The sequence below is a fragment of the Thalia democratica genome, chromosome 6, assembly GCF_965202585.1.
Source record: "Thalia democratica chromosome 6, ktThaDemo2.hap1.1, whole genome shotgun sequence".
NCBI classification, from domain to species: Eukaryota; Metazoa; Chordata; class Thaliacea; order Salpida; family Salpidae; genus Thalia; species Thalia democratica.
This window is the reverse complement of record NC_139170.1, coordinates 46,391,840-46,411,498: the sequence shown is the minus strand read 5'-3', so window position 1 is coordinate 46,411,498 and position 19,659 is coordinate 46,391,840. Positions and strand designations below refer to the sequence as shown.

Below are 19,659 nucleotides of genomic sequence, written 5' to 3'. Positions count from 1 at the left end.
CCAGCTGAAATTATAAATTTGCATATCATAGTTATGTCATAATCAGTTTAAGGCAAGTTTTTCAACTTGAATTTTTTTTTTCTTTCAGTGTTAAATCTTTTTAAAGTGGTATCTGTTCTTATAAATGTAATTTATAATTATTATTTTTTAAGACATTTGTCTTTAAAAATACTACATTTTCTTTAAATGTGTTCATTGCTGTTCTAAAAAGAGTTAAATTGATCGAACAAAATATTTAGTTTCAAACTTACAACTTTTGTCTTTATTTTGAATATAATAAACCTCACAATTAGTTTTTTGATAACTTTACAGCAGTTATATCAACAAAATGTTGAACAAACTAATGTCAGTTACTTTTAACATTGTTAGTCTCAGATATCCTAAACCTGCAGTCTGCATATAATCACCAAATGACTTAAACTAAATTGTTGTTGAATTCAAAGAATTAACAGCTATAAGTCAAAAGAAATAATCTTACTTTGTTTTTCACTAATAGTTCAATAATCAATTACTTATAAGTAGTGAATAGTTATATAACAAATAAAACATTGTTGGTTTGACTCATAACTTGTTTTCTTTTTTATTTTCTTCAGACAATTTGAATCAGTAGGTTTTACTAAAGGTATATATGATAAGATCAACTGTATATTAAATGAAAACATACTAAACACATATTCATTTGACATGAACTGGTATACTTTTATACCTAGCTTATAATTTTAATATAGTTTTACTTCATATAATAGCTAAGTATAATACAACTTTTCTACAAAAACCTCTTTTAAGCAGGTTGTTAATTAGGTGAAAATAAAAAAATAAGGGGTCTATTTATAAGCTAAAGCTAACCCAAAAATCTCATGACATTTTTCTTATTAACTTCAACAACTATTTTCTTTTAAGTAATGAATAGTCATTTAAAAATAAAATATTGTTGGTTTGAACTCATTACTTGTTTTCTTTTTTATTTTCTTCAGACAATTTGAATCAGTAGGTTTTACTGAAGGTGTATATCAGTTTCATAAGATCAACTGTATATTTTATGAAAACATACTAAACACATATTCATTTGACATAAACTGATAAACACTTATACCTAGCTTAAAATCTTACAAGAGTTTTATTTCATATAATAGCTAAGTACAATACAACTTTTCTACGAAATCTTTTAAACAGGTCGAGTGAAACAAAAAATATAGTTTATTGTATTTATAAGCTAAAGCAAACTCAATATTCCAATAGTTTTTCTTTATCATAAAACTTTTGTTGCTTTATTAAGTAAAATTTCATTTAATATTTTGGTTAGCCGTATTAAAGAACACTTTCTTTATCTAAGTTTGAATATAAAAACGCATAAGTAGTTGTATTGATTTAAAATATAACCTTAGATAAGCAGTGAACATTGACATGATTTTCTTTCTTATTTGATTCAGACGATATGAGTCAGTAAGTTTTAAACAGAAATATTAATTTTTCTATTTCATATTTTTACAATTAAACATTCAAAATTGATATTATTACAATGCTTTTATCTACATATTACGTTTTTAGACCTATTGCTTGTTTAGTATATAAAATCTTGAAAAATATAGTGATGTATTTTTCATATAAGAACATCTAAAGTAACTTTTAAATTAATATGGTTTAGAAACGTTTTATCTTTTGCATTAAATGATAACTTTGCAGTTATTTTTTGGAATGTTTTATTTATTAAGTAAAAAAATATTTTAAATGGAAGATGGCTGCGTATTGATTTTTAAAATCAACCTTACAAAAAGATTACCTTAAGTACAAATACTTTGGCAATCAACATTTATATAATTCTCAAGTCAGAAATTTGACCAAAATTAATAAAAAACTAATAAAGTTTTCATCAGATGCGTATTTTTATTGATTAAAAAAATCTCATTCAGCGTAGTCGACATTACTGCATTTTGGTGAACAGAAAAGCTAAATACCACTGGAGTAAAAATTGCTGAGTCAGCAAGTTGTCTGGTGAACTTTTTTCTGAACCACTAGCTCCATAAAGAAGTGCGTAAAAACGTATTCTAACTATTAAGATAAAAGCTCACAGGCGAATTTTGTAAGAGCGGTAAATATATATATTTTTTTTCATTTAAAACACAGCATTCGAACTGATTCACATTAGCTAAGGTTATCGAAAAAGGGGTTAAAGATCTATCCAAAAGTCCTTAATTGGATAGCTCTACACCTCTTTTCACTATATAGTGCAGATGATTAGGCTGTAAAAGATCATATCATTGTTTTTTGGGTCCAGTAAAGTTATTTGACAGCATAATACTTATATTCTTTAAGTAAAGGTTTTCTTCCTTGCTGAACTTATCATTTATTTCTTCTATTCTTTAAAATAATTCAGTAGTATTAGAAGCATTTAATGTTCTGCTGAAAAAAGATATTTTCCACTTGTTTTATTCAAAAATTTTTTTTATCAAAAATACAATTTTTCAAAACCAATGAAAACTGTAACTTTCTATAATGAATTGTTTTAACCAATCTTTACAAAAATTACTTTTAGTCCAACTACTTTTGCAATCAACTTTTTATAATTCTCAAGTCACAAGTTTGACCAAAATGAATTTAAAGTTTTTGAATAAAAAATTGTTGAACATTTGCTGTGACTGAAAATAAAGTTTTGCTCAAACTTGCTACTTAAATTATCACTGAGAAATGAAATTAATTTGACAATATTTTTGGACACACCTATCCTAATATATTAAAATTGGCTTTGTTTTGAATACCCATTTATTTTTTTTATTAAAACATCTTCACAAGTACCTTAAAAATTAAGCGTTTTCGAATCGATGACCTCTAACGATTCCATTAAGTGGATGGTTTGTTTTCTACACGACACTATAAGAACTTAATGGCTTGTGCAGTTTAATTAAGTAAACTGGACAATGATGGAATCAGTAATAGAAAACTGATCATCTTAGTTTAATATTCTGCAAAATATTTATTTTTAATAACCATATGATGGACAGACTTTATAAGTATCATCCAAACAGTAAGTAGTACAAATCTTAGTGGCTTCTTATGTAATGCTTTGGACAAACTTTTGTCAGCTTGTTTCTAAAGTTTTCATCGAGTTTACTTACAGCAAACTGATGCATTATAAGTAACTTTGTTTATTTTTTAACTACGTTACTTTTCCTTCATTGACATCAAAATTTAAGTTTATAGGGTGTTTATTTGCAACACATTGAAAAAAAAATTCAATTTTTTTTGTTATAATTGAAATAAGAAATAGTTGGGTGGTACGATTTGTTAAAGGAAAATTGTAGAAATCTTGTAATATATATGTTTATTGAACGATAAAAAAACACTCAAAAAGTTTGGTCTAAAGATACTATCTTTGTATGATGTTATTTTTTCAAACGGATCACAAACATTTGTTGTTATGAAAAATGCCACCCTATTAGCACACTGGATCCCAGTTCCGTCACATTTTGTTTCACCAGATGAACTTAGTTTATTAAAAGCATCGTCGCCTGTTTTTCATGAACATCCAACTGACATCTGGAGTAGTAATTGCTGACTCAGCAAGTTATAAAGTAAACTTTTCTCTGAACCACTAGCTCCATGTAAAGAGATATTCTTTTTTTTTTAAGCTCACAGGCGAATGCTGGAAGTGCAATAAATTTGATTTTTATTTCCACTCAAAACGCCACATTTAACTTAATTTGCTATTTCTAAAACCATTGAAAGACCTTCTTTGAGGACATAAGATCTTTATTTTTATATCTGAGTAACTTGAAAGTTATATAAAAGTACAAAGAAGTGTAACTTTTAGTTATTGTACTCAAGTGTTTAATATTACAAATAACATGAAATGTTTTTGAGATCATTTTGTATTGTTACAAATTTTTTTATTACAAAGTTTTGACAGTTTTGCTAAGCAAGTTTTCTGCAAACTTATTATTTTTTGTTACGTGTTGGTTTGTTTTTGAAAATTGAGAGGTGGGCGTTATACTTAAACTATATTGTTTATGTAGTTGACCTTTAATTAATCCTAGTCTGACGATTTTCGTCCGAATACATCATCCCTGACCACAAGGGAGCCATAAATATGACAAGAGTTTTAAATGAGGCAAAAAATACGATATTTGTCATTACTTGTAGTTTTAAAATCTTTGTTGAATAATATCTCAAAAGGTGAACTTTTTGCCATCTTTACAGGCCTCATTCTTCCTTTGACAGTGTTCCAGCCAAAACTTTTGATTTTTTTTTTCAAATTTTGTTAATGAGATTTTTTAACGCCACCTTGAAAGAAATGCTGGTCTAGTAAAGTTTTTCTTTTTTGTGAACTGTGTTTACTACATTTATGTTTAAACACGGCAAAAAAGTTATTACTACTCAAAAACTTAAACCTCAAAAGCACATTTCTTTGTTAGAGTAAAGACAATACCTTTTGGTCATCTCCGAAATTTTCTTTTAGTTACAAGGCGCAGATTTTACTTAATATTTTTTTCCTTTATACTTGTTGAATTGTTCATCCTAGCAAATACAAATGTACAAAAATAAAACTGTTATGCATATGTCGAGAGATTTCATAGCGATTACTAAAGTGTGGTATTTAAGTGTTTCTTACTAAACATTTTTTATCAAGTGAGCAATTCTTCAATACTAATGAGAACTATAATTTTCTCTAGAAAAAAACTGTTTTAATCGATCTTTACTAAAGTTACTTTAAATCCAACTACTTTGGCAATCAGCAATTTTTTCATAATTCTCAAGTCTGAAATTTGACCAAAAACAGTTTAGCTATCTGTGTATTTATAAATGAAAGATTTGTTAAACATTTGCTACGTTTCAAAATAAATTTTGCTTGTATTACCACTTAGAAATAAAATTTATTTGGAGAATTTATGAATACACCTATCTTAAAATATAGTTAAATGACTTTATACTGAAACATGCATAAATTAAATATGTTGTAAAAACTCAGCATTTTGGCAATGACGACCTTTAAAAAATCTATTTTGTGGTTTCTATTATACACAACATTATAAGACTTAATGATTTGTATAGAATAACAACAAACACTTTGGATTTTTATTGAAGTAGAATTTTTTTTGATACACCCTTTTCAACTACTATTGTGTACAACTAAGATATCTGAAATGCTCCAAACATTATAATGATAATAAATTGATGATTGTAGAGTTTAAATAAGTAAACTAAACAAAGATGGAACCAATAACAAATAAATTATTTATCTTGGTCTTAAAAGTCTGTGCAGTATTCTTCAAAACCTAATTATGAAAAATTTAAAATAATTATCTAATTCTTTGTTTAAACAGTGCAAATCTTAATCGCTCTAATTGTAATGCACTGGACAAAATTTTGTTTATTTTGTTGCTAAAGTTTTGGACATACATGGTGCAAATTATAGTCCTTTAGTTAAAACAGAAAACTTGTTATCGTGCAATGCTAGGAGCATTAGAGATTATTTAACAGATGACTTTTAATTGCCGGGAGAATTTTGTTTAAGTGATCCAGATTCAAAAACATTTTGTTATGTTTTGATTCCTTCTTAGATAAAACTTTGAATTGAGGAGTTTTTCCATTATATACTATAAACATTATTTATATATCATTGAAATACAGAACGTTAGAAATTTTTTATTATTTTTGTATTAGATTTCTGTTTACAAACTTTATTATAAGATATTTGTGTTTCTTTATTTTTCAACAACCGTACAATTGCTGTTATGCTTACATTTAATATGGACTTTTTAAAGTAACAATTATTAAATATGTTAAGGAAAAAAACTTGCAATATTACTAATATAATATGCAATTATGAATATTTGAATAAATAGTCCCTTTTTTACTAAGCTTTCTATGATGTCTAAAGAAAATAACTTGAACAAAACTGGATTTTCTCAAACATTATTCAATTTTTGATATAAATGAACGTTTTTGAACAAAACTTATAATTTATTTACACTACTTATGGGCAACATATTTTGTTAATCTGCTTTTGGAACATAATCAAATTAATTTTAATAATAAAAAAAGTTACATTACTTATGTTAACCTTTTTTTGGTCTGTTAAAATTTTAGTACTGAAATTTTTATAATTTATTGTTGTGAGATGTAAATTATATTCTATAAGGCAATTACTTTACGAAACTCTAATACTTTTATCTGAGTCAGTATTGCAAAAAAAACATGTTAACTTATGCAGAGTGTCTTAAATTTTGATTGATATTTCGCACAGTAAATTAAAAAAGTATTTATAATTCAGCGTAAAACTGTTTAAAACTAAAATTTGATATTTAAAACAAGCTAATTTTTTTAATCTCAACCAAAACTTGTAAGCTATTAGAATAATTTTCAAACATCGAAGTATGTATGCCGCTTTAACAGTTTACAAAGCTTCACTACAGAGAAAAGTTTGTTTTAATAACAACAATACAAAGATAACGATCATAAGAAAAAATGAAAGCTATCTTCTTAAACGGAGTTCGTATAACATCAAAACTAATTGTCTTACGTAAAGTTAAGTATTTGAAGTTAAAAACACATTTAATTAAAGGCTTTTTCAGACACAAAAATAACAGACCAAAAAATTGTAAGCTATCTTATTTACTGTTACTGATTTTAGTTTTCAATATATACTTCAAAGGTTAAAATATTGCTTTGAAAAGTTAAAAAGTAAACAAAAGTTTGAATTCATACAGATGTTTTTTGTTACTTAAAAATATAGATAAATTTTTAAATTACCATTTAAGTTTTTTTTTAGTTGTATAAGGTGTTGTCTTTTATATGATTATTTTTAGAAATTAGTGTTTTTCTTAAAAAAAAGATATTTTTATTTTTTCTTCAACAGATTTTACTCGAAAAACTAACAAAAAACTTGTGTAACTGAAAGCTTTAATCTTTCTAAGGTCGTACCAATATGTTTCGATATTTTTACGAAAACTTTTAATTTGAGCGACTTCTTATTACAACAACATTGCTAAAAAATTAGTTTAGACAAGTTTTTAAAAATAGTAAGTATTTTAAAATTGAAAAAGAACGTTTGTTTTATATAATAAGATGCACTATTACCTCTGTTACAAAAGTTTTTTATAATTTAATTTACAGTTTAACATCAAACAAAACTGTAAACATTGTATATACATTTTTTTAATAATAATTACTAACATTAATAAAACACGTGTAGTTTTTAAGACTTAATTTATTTAACTCTAAAACTGTTTAAAAACTTTACTTAAGTTCTACTCAACTTTATAAAAAAGTTGTAAATTTACTAACTCTTAGTAAAATAATTTAACAAACTTTAAAAAGAAATTTTTTAATCATTTCCAGTCTAAATTTTGTTACGGTGAGATTTAAAATCGATTTTAATTTCATAAAACAATCTTGTGAGGTATAGAATTTGTTTTTTTAACTTTATCACACCGTCATGGAAAGGTTAAAATACTCGAAAACTTTTTCGTTGAGACTCGAAAGATGAGATAAAAGTTAATCCCAGTTGTCAACTTTGAATGGATTGGGATTAACTTGTCTTCCTTATTGCACCTGCATTTATTTTATACCAAGTTTTTCCCAGAATTTAAAGGTTTTTGTGAAATTCTAATTGATTAAATATAATGTAAATTAAATGTAGTTTCTTTACTTTATGAACTTTTTGATAACAAAAATTAGAAAGTTTACAAACTGCTTTTACAACTATTTGCTTGGATTTCTTGTAAAGTTTATAAAAGCTGTTTCACTAACATACAATTTTTCTTATCTAAGTTAAATATTGACAAACAGCAAAAGACGTTTAAAGTAAAAGTATATGCTTGTATAAGCAATTGGTGGTAATGACCCATACTTGTTACATGTCTTTTATAAATTGAGTTGATGTTAGTTTTTATTGAACTAACCAATAAACAATCTTCCTATGTAAAGTAAAAAAACTGTTTGATGTTATCAAGTTTAAAGTTTTGTAACACTTAAGATATTTTAATTTTTTTTATTTATGTTTGTAATAGAAGTGACTGCCAAAATGTTGTTTAATGTATTGTAAATCAACAAATAATATATTTATAGTATCATTAACAAAACTAATTTACATGCAAGAAATACTACAGTTTTTTAGTAAACCTTATGCTTTTATTTATGGGAATTTAGCTTTTACAAGCAACTTGTTTAGTTATAATTTTAAAACTTAACCTCACTTTTATAAAAGCAAAATTTTGTTAAAGATTTTACAGGTTTTAGTAAGTAGATAAAATCAAACTTTTAAGTTTTTTTTTTTTTTAAATAGTCTGTAGAAAACTTTAATTGGCCTAGAGCTAAGTTTTCCAAAGTGCGCAACAACTAGTAAAAGGGCGATATCTAATGAAGGGGAATGAAATTTTTTTTCTAATTTCTGCCAGAGGATAATATGAAATTGAATTTGGAAAACTGTAATCTAAACATTATTAAATTTTAAAATGATCAATATATTAAACAAATAAGCTTTTTGTTTCTTTGACAATGTTTAGATTTTTGCTTTAAAGTAAGAGTTTTAAATATATAATATACTTAGGCACTAAGTTCTTTTTTTTTTGATTTATTGTATACATTACCTATACTCAAAAATTTAAATAACGTAATCAAAAAATCAACAAAAGAAATTTTTAAATACATCTTTTTCACTAGATCTTCTACTATAAATCTAAATAACATTCGATAAAAAAAGTTACATTTAAAAGTGGTTCATTTCTTTAAAAGCTTTATCATTTGTGAATTGTTATTTTAAAAAGCTTTAGGTTTAAAGAAATATTTTTTAGTAAACGACAAAAGCAGCGAGAAAAATAAAAGTAGTTTACAAATGTTATGATTTCAATTTGGCACCAAATAAGTTGTCCAGCAACTCAAGTTCAAAAATCCCCATAACAACAATGACGTCATCAAACCCTCGTCGTCATGCGGGGTCGCGATTTCGTTGTGACGTCACTTAGCGCTTCTCTCGAAAGCTGGTGTCTTAGCAGCGCGTGCTTGTATTGGGGAGTTTTTGGGGCGCAATGGAAGTTCTGTGGGGTCCCTTGGAAAGGCGACACCGCGTGTTGAGACCTGCCGAACAATGTTGTGGTACTGGAACACCTCTGGTTGTCATGGTGACGGAGAGACTGTACCGCGTCTGATGTGGAGTTGTACACTTGGTAGCCCCCTTGGTAACCAGAAACGATTCTTTGTTGCATCATCATTTTGGGGTCGTGTTGTTGAATAGGGTAATAACCTGTAAAAAGATTAGTTAAAGTTTTAGCAATAAAGATTTTTTACAATAAAAACGACGTCTTACAAACTTATTTTATTTCATTTTCTTTGTTCTTTAACTAACAATACCTGATATTTAACAAGTGTAATTTGAAATAAAATATTTAATCTTAACCTTATTCTTTTTATACTAAACAAAAAAAAATTTTAACCTCAATAAAGATATTAATAAGTTATTAAAACCTTTAAAGCTTTACAAATGTCGTGACTGAGTTTCTTACAAGGTGCTTATGAAAGTACTTCAATAATATTTCAAATGAAATAATGCCCCCTTAAGAAGTAAATAATATCTTGATAAAAAATTGTGTTGTTTTGCTTGAAAAAGTTGAAGAAGTTACATTGTTTTAGTAAAAGTAACATTAGAAAAAAGTATCGTTCTTAGACATACTTTTATCTCATCGAAAGTTTGCTAAAAATAGAAAAACCAAATCAACACTTTGCAAAAAGTTTAATTTGTATAAAGAACAAAGCAAATTGTTTTACTACTTTTTGATAGTTAGATTGATAGTTATGCACTTTAAAATTTTATAGTTTAGGTCATAAAAATGTATTGTCTATTTTTTCATAAACATTTAGTTTTTTATTTAAACGTTTCAATTTTGCACATTATCATTTGTAGAATACATTGCTTATAACCGTTTCTATAAATATATAAATGCAATTCTTGTGACATCACAATAAAGCCTAAAATAAGTAGAACCACATTATTTAGGTTACATAGTTGTGAACTTACCAACTTTCTATTTAACCTCAAAAACTTTTTAAATACAATTAGTAAAACATTAAGTTTAATAACAAAAAAAGATTGCAACTTATACAGCTTAACTATTCTATTTTATCTACCTTCAGTAATATAACCTTCATCATTCACAGGACTCTCCGATGTGTGAATCTGAACTGATTCCGTGGAATTTCTTGATCTCTGATCTTCAGTGGATCTTCTCGATGAATATTCTGAACTCTTCGGATTTGTTGATTGATCGTCATTAATTTGTAGCGAGTCTTTAACTGGGACTTTCTAAGAAGATTTTAGAGTTAAAAGCTACAAAAATTGTGTAGTTGTTTTACAATTACTTTTTAATTTAAATTAGAAACAACATGTTTTCAAAAGTAACATTGCACTACTTTTTTTACAGGTATATAAGATGCTCTAAACAAAATTAAATAGGAAAGCATATTCTTGTTTTATTTTTAAGTTTACAATTCAGTAGCTTTATAAATACAAGTTATAATTATTTTCTGAAAAACAATTTGATATATAAATACACTGTCAAGTTTTATCTGTAAAATTTTTTTTTGATTAATATAAGTTTAGAAATAGCTATAAAAACTTACTTTAAAAGAAGAATTTGTTGAAAATTTTGAAAACTTTTGATTTTCATGATCCCCCTGTTGAGATCTCTTTAGTTTGCAACGAATAATTAAACAAATAACTGCAACAAGAATGAACAGTCCTCCTAAACAAGAGCAAAGGATTACAACAAATCTATTTGATGGAGAACCTGTTAATTTTTTTATTAAATTTATAAGTATAAAAGCTTATGTAGTTTAAAAACGTTTTGTTTAGTCGAGAACATGTTATAGTAAAAGAACATTGAACATACAAATTTAAAACTACAAACTTTAAGTTTAAATTATACATATTTTGTTGAAGAAATGTTTTAAAAGTCTCTAATATTTTTCTTAGCTCTTTATTTCTGTTTAATATTATATTTGTTGCAACAAATATAATATAATTTAAAAATTTGTTTCACTAAAAATAAACAAATGTTTTATCAACCATTATCAACTAAAAGCAGAAAAAAAAGAGAATTTGAATACTTTAGACCAGCGGTTCTCAACTTTTTTAAATTTTTTACCCCTTTTTTGAAGGTTTTTACCAAATTTACCCAATTTTGGAAGGTAATTACAACGTTTACCCCCAATGTACAAAAAAGTGCTTTTTCTGAGAAAAAAAAGATTTTTGAACTTTAAGCTTAAAAAACATAACAAAATCTTGCAGTTTAAAGAATTTATTTAATAAAAAGAAATACAGTTTAATACTAACTTATAAATAAAAAAGACATTAGATATACACAAATTTACTTAACTTTTGTAAAAAACAAAATTTACGCCCTAAAACAAGGGAATTTACTCTCAGGGGTAAATTTACCTCAGGTTAAAAATCGCTGCTATAGACACTTTTTTATAGAAGCAAACTCATCAGAAACTTACTTTCTCAGAATATAAAATGATACGAATTTATTTATTGTATATGCTACTATATCTAAGAAAAGTTTAACTGAAACTTACTTTCTTTTATTGTGATATTCAAGCTTGCAGTTCCATATTCGTTTGAAACTTGACATTTATATCCCTTTACAACTTCATCTAAATCACTTTTATTTAAATCATGTATAATTAGTTTTCCTTTGTTGTTTTTTCTATCAAATATGCTTTCGTATTTAATTTTCTTGCCAACCATATACTTTTCATTGTCAACTAGTTTGTATGATATTGAGTTTGGTTTAGTTTGATTTGATACTTTAGTCCAGTACCATTCCTTAAAAAGTGAAGAAATTTAAAACAACAGAGTTAAATATGTAAAAAAATAAACATTTTTATATCATAAAATATTTTTTTAACGACTTTGAAAGTTTATAGTTCATTTTATCGAAATAATTGAAAATAGTGTTGAGTTAATTTTCTAAGAAACACTAATAAATCTGTAAATAGTTAATTAGTTTTAATTTCTGAAACAATTATAAAAAAGTAGAATTTAAAATGATTACCAAACAGATGGTAAAATATATTTTCTTTAAAGTACATGTACTGTACATTGTAGTACACTTACAAATGAAACTATTCGAGAAGTAGTTGAATATTTGCATTGAACTTCAGCTTTTGTGTTTAATTGAAAGTTTTGAACTTTATTTTTACTGTCCATGGTTGGAGGTCCTTTTACTTCTAGTTTAACTACTTTTTCAACTGATCCAACCTTTTATAAATTGGCTAATTAAATTAAAAACCTTTAAGACGATTTAAATAGCTTCACTTAACAAAAATAGTTTATGTTTTGATTATGTTTAGTAAAAGGTACTTTTGAATACTTTTATGTCAACAAAGCAAAGTTTACTAGTTATCTTAAAACGTAAAAAAAATCGTTATGTTTTGTTTTAACTAAAAAGTCCTATGATAAGACATCACTTAAAAAAACATTTTTACTCATTAATGTTTTCAAAATTTCAATAACTAATTACTTGTTCATTTTTTTTTAATTACATACCCTGTTAGTGACGCGGCACTTGTACAATCCAGATTGGTCAAAAGTAGCCTCAACAACTTCAAACGTATTCTCATTGGTCAGTATTTCGTGATCACTCATCCGTATCCACGTCACTCGAGTGTCATCTAAATTGGATTCGTACGAGCAGGTTAAACTTGCAGAGCTTCCAACTTTCACTGTGACGTCATCGATCGGTTTTATTGTCGGTGAACCTGTAATTTTTTTTGTTAAATCTAAACTTTAAGTAACACTACACAGAATGGAGATTTGTTGATTAACTTCAAACTTGTTTTAAAACTGAATGCTTAATATTTTTTAAGAGTTTTGTTTTATTACGCCCTGGATGTTTTATTTATTAAAAATTCAAAAATGTATTGTAATTATCTTAAAAAAACATATTTATATTTACACGTGTAAAATGTACAATTTTCTTCTTTATCTGTAATTCATACAAACTAGCTTTATGCTGAAAATATAATGCACAAAATGCTTTTTACGAGGTTTTCCTGTGATAAAATCAGCAATAAAAAAGTAATAAGTCATACATAAACCTTTAAAAGTATATAAGTGTTTATACTGTTTTGCATTAAAATGTTGATAAAATATAGCTGAACGTAAAAAAAGGACTTAAGTCAAAAGTTATAAGTTGTTCAAAGAAAATAAAGCTTTGCATACATATCTACCATCATTATGTTAAAATATATTACTTAAAGCATTTTTATAAAATAAAAAAACGTTATGTAGAGATAGGAATTAAAGTCGAAACGCCTCAATAATGCTTAGTTAAGTAAAATATAAAAAATTTCGTGCTGTTATAGTCGGCTTAAATTCGGACGATACCATCAAAAAGTGTTTACAAACAGAAAATCAAAGCAGAAACAATTTGCTATTTATATTAGCAGGGACGAAAAATTACAGAGGTTTATTTTCTTTGCCGAGCTTTCACGTTTGGTATGTTTCACGTGTTTTTGGTGTTTTCGGCCGATTCAAGCAATTAAAGTTTTCGGGCGTTAAAATGAACTTTTGAACGCGTTTTAATGTATTTTGGCTCCTTTAAACTGCTTGTTTTAATATAAATAGTATATTAGAATTTAATTACACACATATTAAAAAAAGTATAAGAATTAAATAAACTTTGTGCTTAGTTTTTTTATAGCTTTTATTTTTATACAGTTTTTAAACTTTTGAACATGTAATTAAATAATATATATTTATTTAATAAAACAAACTTTTTGTAAAAATAGTGTATTTAAATTTAAATTCAAATTAGCTGAAATATATGTTTAATGTTAATTACGTATATATTAAACAGTATATATAATATTTTAAATACTTTTTTATACTAAATATTTTGTTTCCTTTAACTTTATATTGTTATAAACATTTTTAATTTCAATAAAACATTAAATTTTTAGTATTTAATAAAACAGACGTCTCATAAGTAAAGTTTTAGTTGATTTAATCGAACATCCTGCTTCGTTGCAAGCATCACAAGATATATTTGTACCATCGTAACTACTATTTATTGATGTTATTCCGTACCTCTTCGAATAAACTCGCGTCACTATTTCATCATTCTCATACCATCTGAACAATACATTATTAACAATTAATTTTATTAAAAGATTGAGAAGTTTTATAAATAGTTACTAATTAACTGCATTTGATAGATTTTTATCAATTAAGTTGCTTAAAAATTCGTTAAACTAACCGAAACTAAATTGCAATAAACTAAATATATCATCAATACTTAAAGTTGGTTTTACAAAAATAATTTCAAAAGTTGATCTAAAAGTTTAATCTTTAACAAAGCAATTAAAACTAAATAGTAAATACGTAAAATTATCCAAGTAAAACTGATATAAAATATTTAAAAATATATATCACTAAGTTTGATAGTTGTTATATGGTTGTTTATTAAAAATGTCTCAGACACCTGAAACACATCATATAAACAGTAGTTATAATTTTTGTCAGGCACTTGAGAATGATAATGTAGGATTTTAAATAGTTACGTCATAATGTTCAAACCATACACGCTGAACAATGTGCTTGTAATTACGTGTTTTTATGCGTGATGAAGTTTAATAAATATTTCATGAAACGGGAGTCAGATATTTCACGCGAATATTTTCATGTCATGGTAGATATAAAATGCAGAAACAAAAACTCGTAGTGCAAAAGGAGTATATATATTTTAATGGCTGTCAAAAGTTTATACTTGTTGTGTATCGTGATAAAAATGTTTTATATCTTTTATGACTTGAAGTCTAGGTTTTTTGGAAAAGGCATTGTTTTGACAAAAATGTGTTTATACAGAATCAGTAAGTGACTTTACAAAGTTTTTCAAGTGTACTTGTAATATGTTGCTTTCAAATTAGTTTTTACTTATACCGGCGAATTTAATAACAACACAATTGACATTACGACCTTATAAATAGCTTTGTAGTATTTTAAAAACTTTACAAAAACCTAAACTGTATTTTAAACGCATTAATTTTACTTTTTCGAAAGGCATTTTTTATGCTATAGGCTATCTTTTTAAGTTATAATAAAAGTTTAAGTTATTTGTAATCAACTTTAAATATATCATTGTTTCTTGTTTTAAGTATTAAAAGTCATAAGAAATGTTTTAGTAGTAAAACTTAAATGATAATTAGAGGTATTTAGAAGGTTAAACAAGTGTTATAGTAGTTTATTGCTATTTTAAGGACATTAATATTTTTAATGGTTGGAATACTTTTTTTAATGTTTTAAAAGCTCAACAGACTCATAAGATATGTACATAAGATAACAGTTAAAGTAGTACTAGCCTGTAATTAGTAATTGGTACGTCACTATCAGTCGTTGCATTGCATAAAAAGTAAACGTCCAAACCATTTGCAAATACCGGACCATTATGATCAACTACCATTTCTGCAATTGGTTTGGCTAAAAAAAGGTAGTTTTGTTTAATTAAGCTGCTAATATATTTGAGTAAGTTGTTAGTGTGTTAAAAGTTATATTGTGAAGTAAATCTAACTCAGACATTTTAAAAGAGCAGAAAATTCATAACTTTTTTTATGAAATTAAAAATATTAAACTTAAAATTTTTAACTTAAATAGTGTTAAGTATAAGATATTTCATAAACTTACCAATGACTTTTATTTTTATTGTTTTTTTCTTCACAATATTGTCACCTTCTAATTGTTTTGAAGGTTCAACTTTACATGTGAACTTTTTGTCATTCAGATCTTCAGTAACGTCAAGCTTCAAATTACTTTCTGTGTTCCATAATCCTTCAGATGTCAGTTTGTGATCAACTTTCGCTGAGTTTGTTACTGGTTGTCCTTCTGTACAAATAAGCTATTTAATCTAACATACGGTTTGTAAAGCTTGTTTTGCATACTAGTTTTTATAGTAAAATGAATTATTCTAATTAAATATTTAGTTTAGCACTTTAAAGAAACATTTTTAAAGTAGTATTTTTTTAAAAGCTTTTAAAACTAAATTATTGAAAAAAATTATTATATTTTTTGTTAAAGCTCAGACTTGTAGAAAGTTATAAAACTCATAATTATAAAAAAATATGTTTTACTTGACGTTTTTATATGAATTTTTGTTATAAACAATGCACAAACTAACCATTAAACCAGGTAACTTTAGGTTGAGGAAACCCATTTATACCTGAACATCTTATAACAGCTTCTGTCCCTTTGACCAGTTTGTAAACTAAATTGTCGTCAATGTTTTTAATTATTGGACCAGATGGGTAAGCTGAAAAGAAAAAGATGTATGATTTTAATTAAGTTTTATATCACTGGTTTAACTTTTATTGTTTAATAATTTTTAATAAAAGTAAACAACATCTTTTAAAAAGCTGGCACTTTAAACTGCAAAAATTAACTTTGAACCTGTCAATAGAATGTATAGAACAAACAAAGAAAAAGTTAATGTTGTTGCATTTTATTAAATGCTGTGGTAAGCTTAAAAAGTATTTTAGAATATTGAAATAGTTTGAACATGTAGAAACAGTTTACATACAAACAAACTAAATAAGCTAAAAAACGAACTCTTACTTTGTGACAGTAACTTAAAAACAAACTTTATAATTGAACAACTATTAAATTTATACCAAGTACGTCAATTGGTGCGGATTGTGATCTTATTGGTACGGCATCTCCATTCTTTATAAATGTGGTCTGACACTCATACTTTCCCGCGTCTTTCAAATTAGCTTCTTGTATTGTTACGTCATAAACACCTTTCTTACGGTCTCCTAACATCTTGTATCTTGGGTAATCTGAATAAAGCACATTGAAAATAAGCTATCTTTAAAACTATTTTTAAAATAAAATTAGTTGCTATTGTAATGTTGAATATATGATTAAAAATCAGTTTTACACTTACAGAAAATTTAAAATACTTAATAAACTTAAAGTTAAAAAAAAACACATGTAAAATAGAAACTATTCTACATATTTTTTATTACTAACTGCTTTTGATTTTAGGTCAATAAAATTAAAAATTTAGAAAACCAAAGTTTTCTCAACGGCTATACTTACTTTAGAACAATCTAACTAACTTACTTTTAAAATAGTTTGTTCCAGTTTTCAAGTCACCAAGAATGAATGCATTTTTCACCCATTCGACATTAATGTCATTAGGAAGATTTTTGATTCTACAAGGAATAATGACACTACTCCCTAACATGACACTTTTCGCAACTGGATGGTGAGTGATTGAAACGTCGTTACTGCATTTGACTGTGGCCACAATTGAAAAAAGTACTGCAAGTTTTGTATTGAAGTTAATAGTTTTAATAAACTGTAAATAACTGTTAAAAGTTTGTTTTGATTTTTTTGTTTTGCTTCAACGTATGTTTTTCTATAACAAAACATATAATAAAATATTTAAAAGTACAACGCATATTCAAAGTTTTTCTAATATTAATATTAAGTATTTTAAAAAACACGAAAAAGTAAATTTTTAAAATTGCTATCAATTAAAATTATGCAAAACATTTTTACTTTAAAAAGTATGCTCATTTGTTACTGAATGAGCTCTTTTGATTATTAAAGACTTAAAAAGTGTATTGTTTAGCACAAATGTCGTGTAAGGAAGTTTATACGAAAAACGTTGTAAAACAGTTTTGTATAATTCTATACCATGCGTATTTTTTCAAGTTTTAATTGCAAAGTTTTAACATAAAGTTGAGTTAGATAGTAAAAGTAAGTATTAGATGTTTAAACGAGTTCTTTCTCATATATACATGCTAATAATACTTTATATTTGCTTAAAAAAAGTAACAATACGAGTACGATAATTGATATCTTAGTTTACTTTAACAGCAATTAAAATAAGTGTTTTAGAAAAAGTAACTTCAAAAAACTATAGGTAGAAGAAAGTATAAACAAACTTGAAACTAAAAAGTAGTACCTTTATAAAACCTTATTCAAAAAACTGACTTTCTTAAGTTAAAAAAAGTTCTTATTTTATAAAAGCTTATCACAGTTTTATTAGTATATGATTTTTGTTTGATAAATTAGAAAATTAAAACTAAAACAACACTTACTTGTCAAAAGCATTATATTCGTTTTCGCCATAAAATTTAAAGCAGTTTCTTGATTATTTTAATCTATATAATAGTTGAAAATCTAGAAAAATAATTAAGCTTATAAAATCGATTTACATTGTTAACAAAAGTTAAATGTTGTTTTTTTTTTTGTATTTGACATATAACTTCCTGTTTAACTTTTAAGTATAAAAATTTGACCTTTTAAAATAATCAAAATAAAAACTTTTAAGTTTAACTTTATTTTAATTAATAATAGTTAGATAGAAAAAACTTGCTTAATCAGTTGTTTGTTAGTTTGTGTTGCGTTTGCATAAAATAAAAAACTGGTAAATTGCTTTTCTTAAAGTTTTAAAATGTAATCAACAAAATTAGGCTCCAAGCTCACATAATTGAGAATTTGCTTAAAAGCAGTTTTATGAGTTTTTAAGTAAAATTGATTATTCTGGTTAATTATAATTCAAGTATCTAGAACACAAATTATTTATTTAAGCTACTTTTCACAGAAGTTCAATGTTGTTTCGAAATGGTTTTTGTATTTGACATGAACTTTACTGGTTAATTTTTAAAGTCAAGATTGATGATTATTAAAAACAATTTAATTAAAACATTAACATCATTTTTATCACAGTTTATCAAAAGTTAAATAGTAAGTATAATAAGTAGAACAAATGTGCTTAATACGTTATTCGATAAATTTGTTAAGTTTGCATAAAATGAAAACTGCTAAATAGCTTTTGTTTAAGTTTTGAAAAATTAGCGTAATCAACAAAATTAGTCAAAAGCTCACAGAATTGAGAATGTGCTTAAAAGTAGTTTTATGAGTTTTTAACCACAATTGCCTTCCTGAGATAATCTATTTGACTGATTAGTCTGTACAAGTTTTAAGAAAACAACTTTTTTTAAGAAGAATTTCTCAAAAAGTATATATGCTTTTATTAATCACTTATTTTTATTTTTATTTTATTTTGCTATCCCTTTTATTTTTTAATAAAAAATAGTTTTTTATTTAAAAGAACATATGATTTTTGAACGAATATTACAAGTTTAGAAAATGTTTTTAAAGCATTTTCCTTTTTATTATTAGTAAAAAATGTTAATTAAATTATTTTTTATGTGATTTTTTTTATTCAGTATACCAAAGTGATTTGAATTTATATGTACAAATATAAACATGTTAAATTAGTTTATTAGTTGAAAACAGTTTGTTATACTTTCATACCTTGTTTGGTAAAAACTTAATTTTCTTATGTATCCACAGTTTATTAACATTAAATTTCAAAATGCAAGTTTTAAAAAAGTTATTATTTATTCGTTAGTTAGACAAGTGAGAATTTATTTAAAAACTTTTAGAGAAAAAAAAAGTCAAACTAAGTTTCAAGTACAGCTCAAAAATTAATCTGATGTTTGTGCAAGTTTAAATTTTTAAGTGTAAGTTCGCTGACCCGTAAATAAGTCTGCACTTCAAAAACTTTCATGTTAGATGACAAATCTTGTTAACGTTTTTTTCAAAGTCTACTTAGCTTGTCAGTAAAGTAACTTCTAACTATTATGAGTTTTACT

At 25.4% G+C, this 19,659-nt stretch overlaps 1 protein-coding gene across 1 annotated transcript; it reads right to left on the bottom strand.

Annotated features, from left to right (window-relative positions):
• Nucleotides 1-8,909: 8,909 nt before the first annotated feature.
• On the bottom strand, nucleotides 8,910-18,109 carry LOC145839157 (kin of IRRE-like protein 1). Its single transcript, XM_082946766.1, has 13 exons — nucleotides 18,097-18,109; nucleotides 17,111-17,311; nucleotides 16,657-16,824; nucleotides 16,167-16,298; nucleotides 15,677-15,874; nucleotides 15,355-15,472; nucleotides 14,010-14,128; nucleotides 12,542-12,753; nucleotides 12,110-12,253; nucleotides 11,569-11,818; nucleotides 11,166-11,221; nucleotides 10,120-10,294; nucleotides 8,910-9,238 (listed from the first exon to the last, which is right to left on the bottom strand). Exons 1-13 carry the CDS (start codon nucleotides 18,107-18,109, stop codon nucleotides 8,910-8,912), a joined length of 2,115 nt encoding a protein of 704 aa, XP_082802892.1.
• Nucleotides 18,110-19,659: the final 1,550 nt, after the last annotated feature.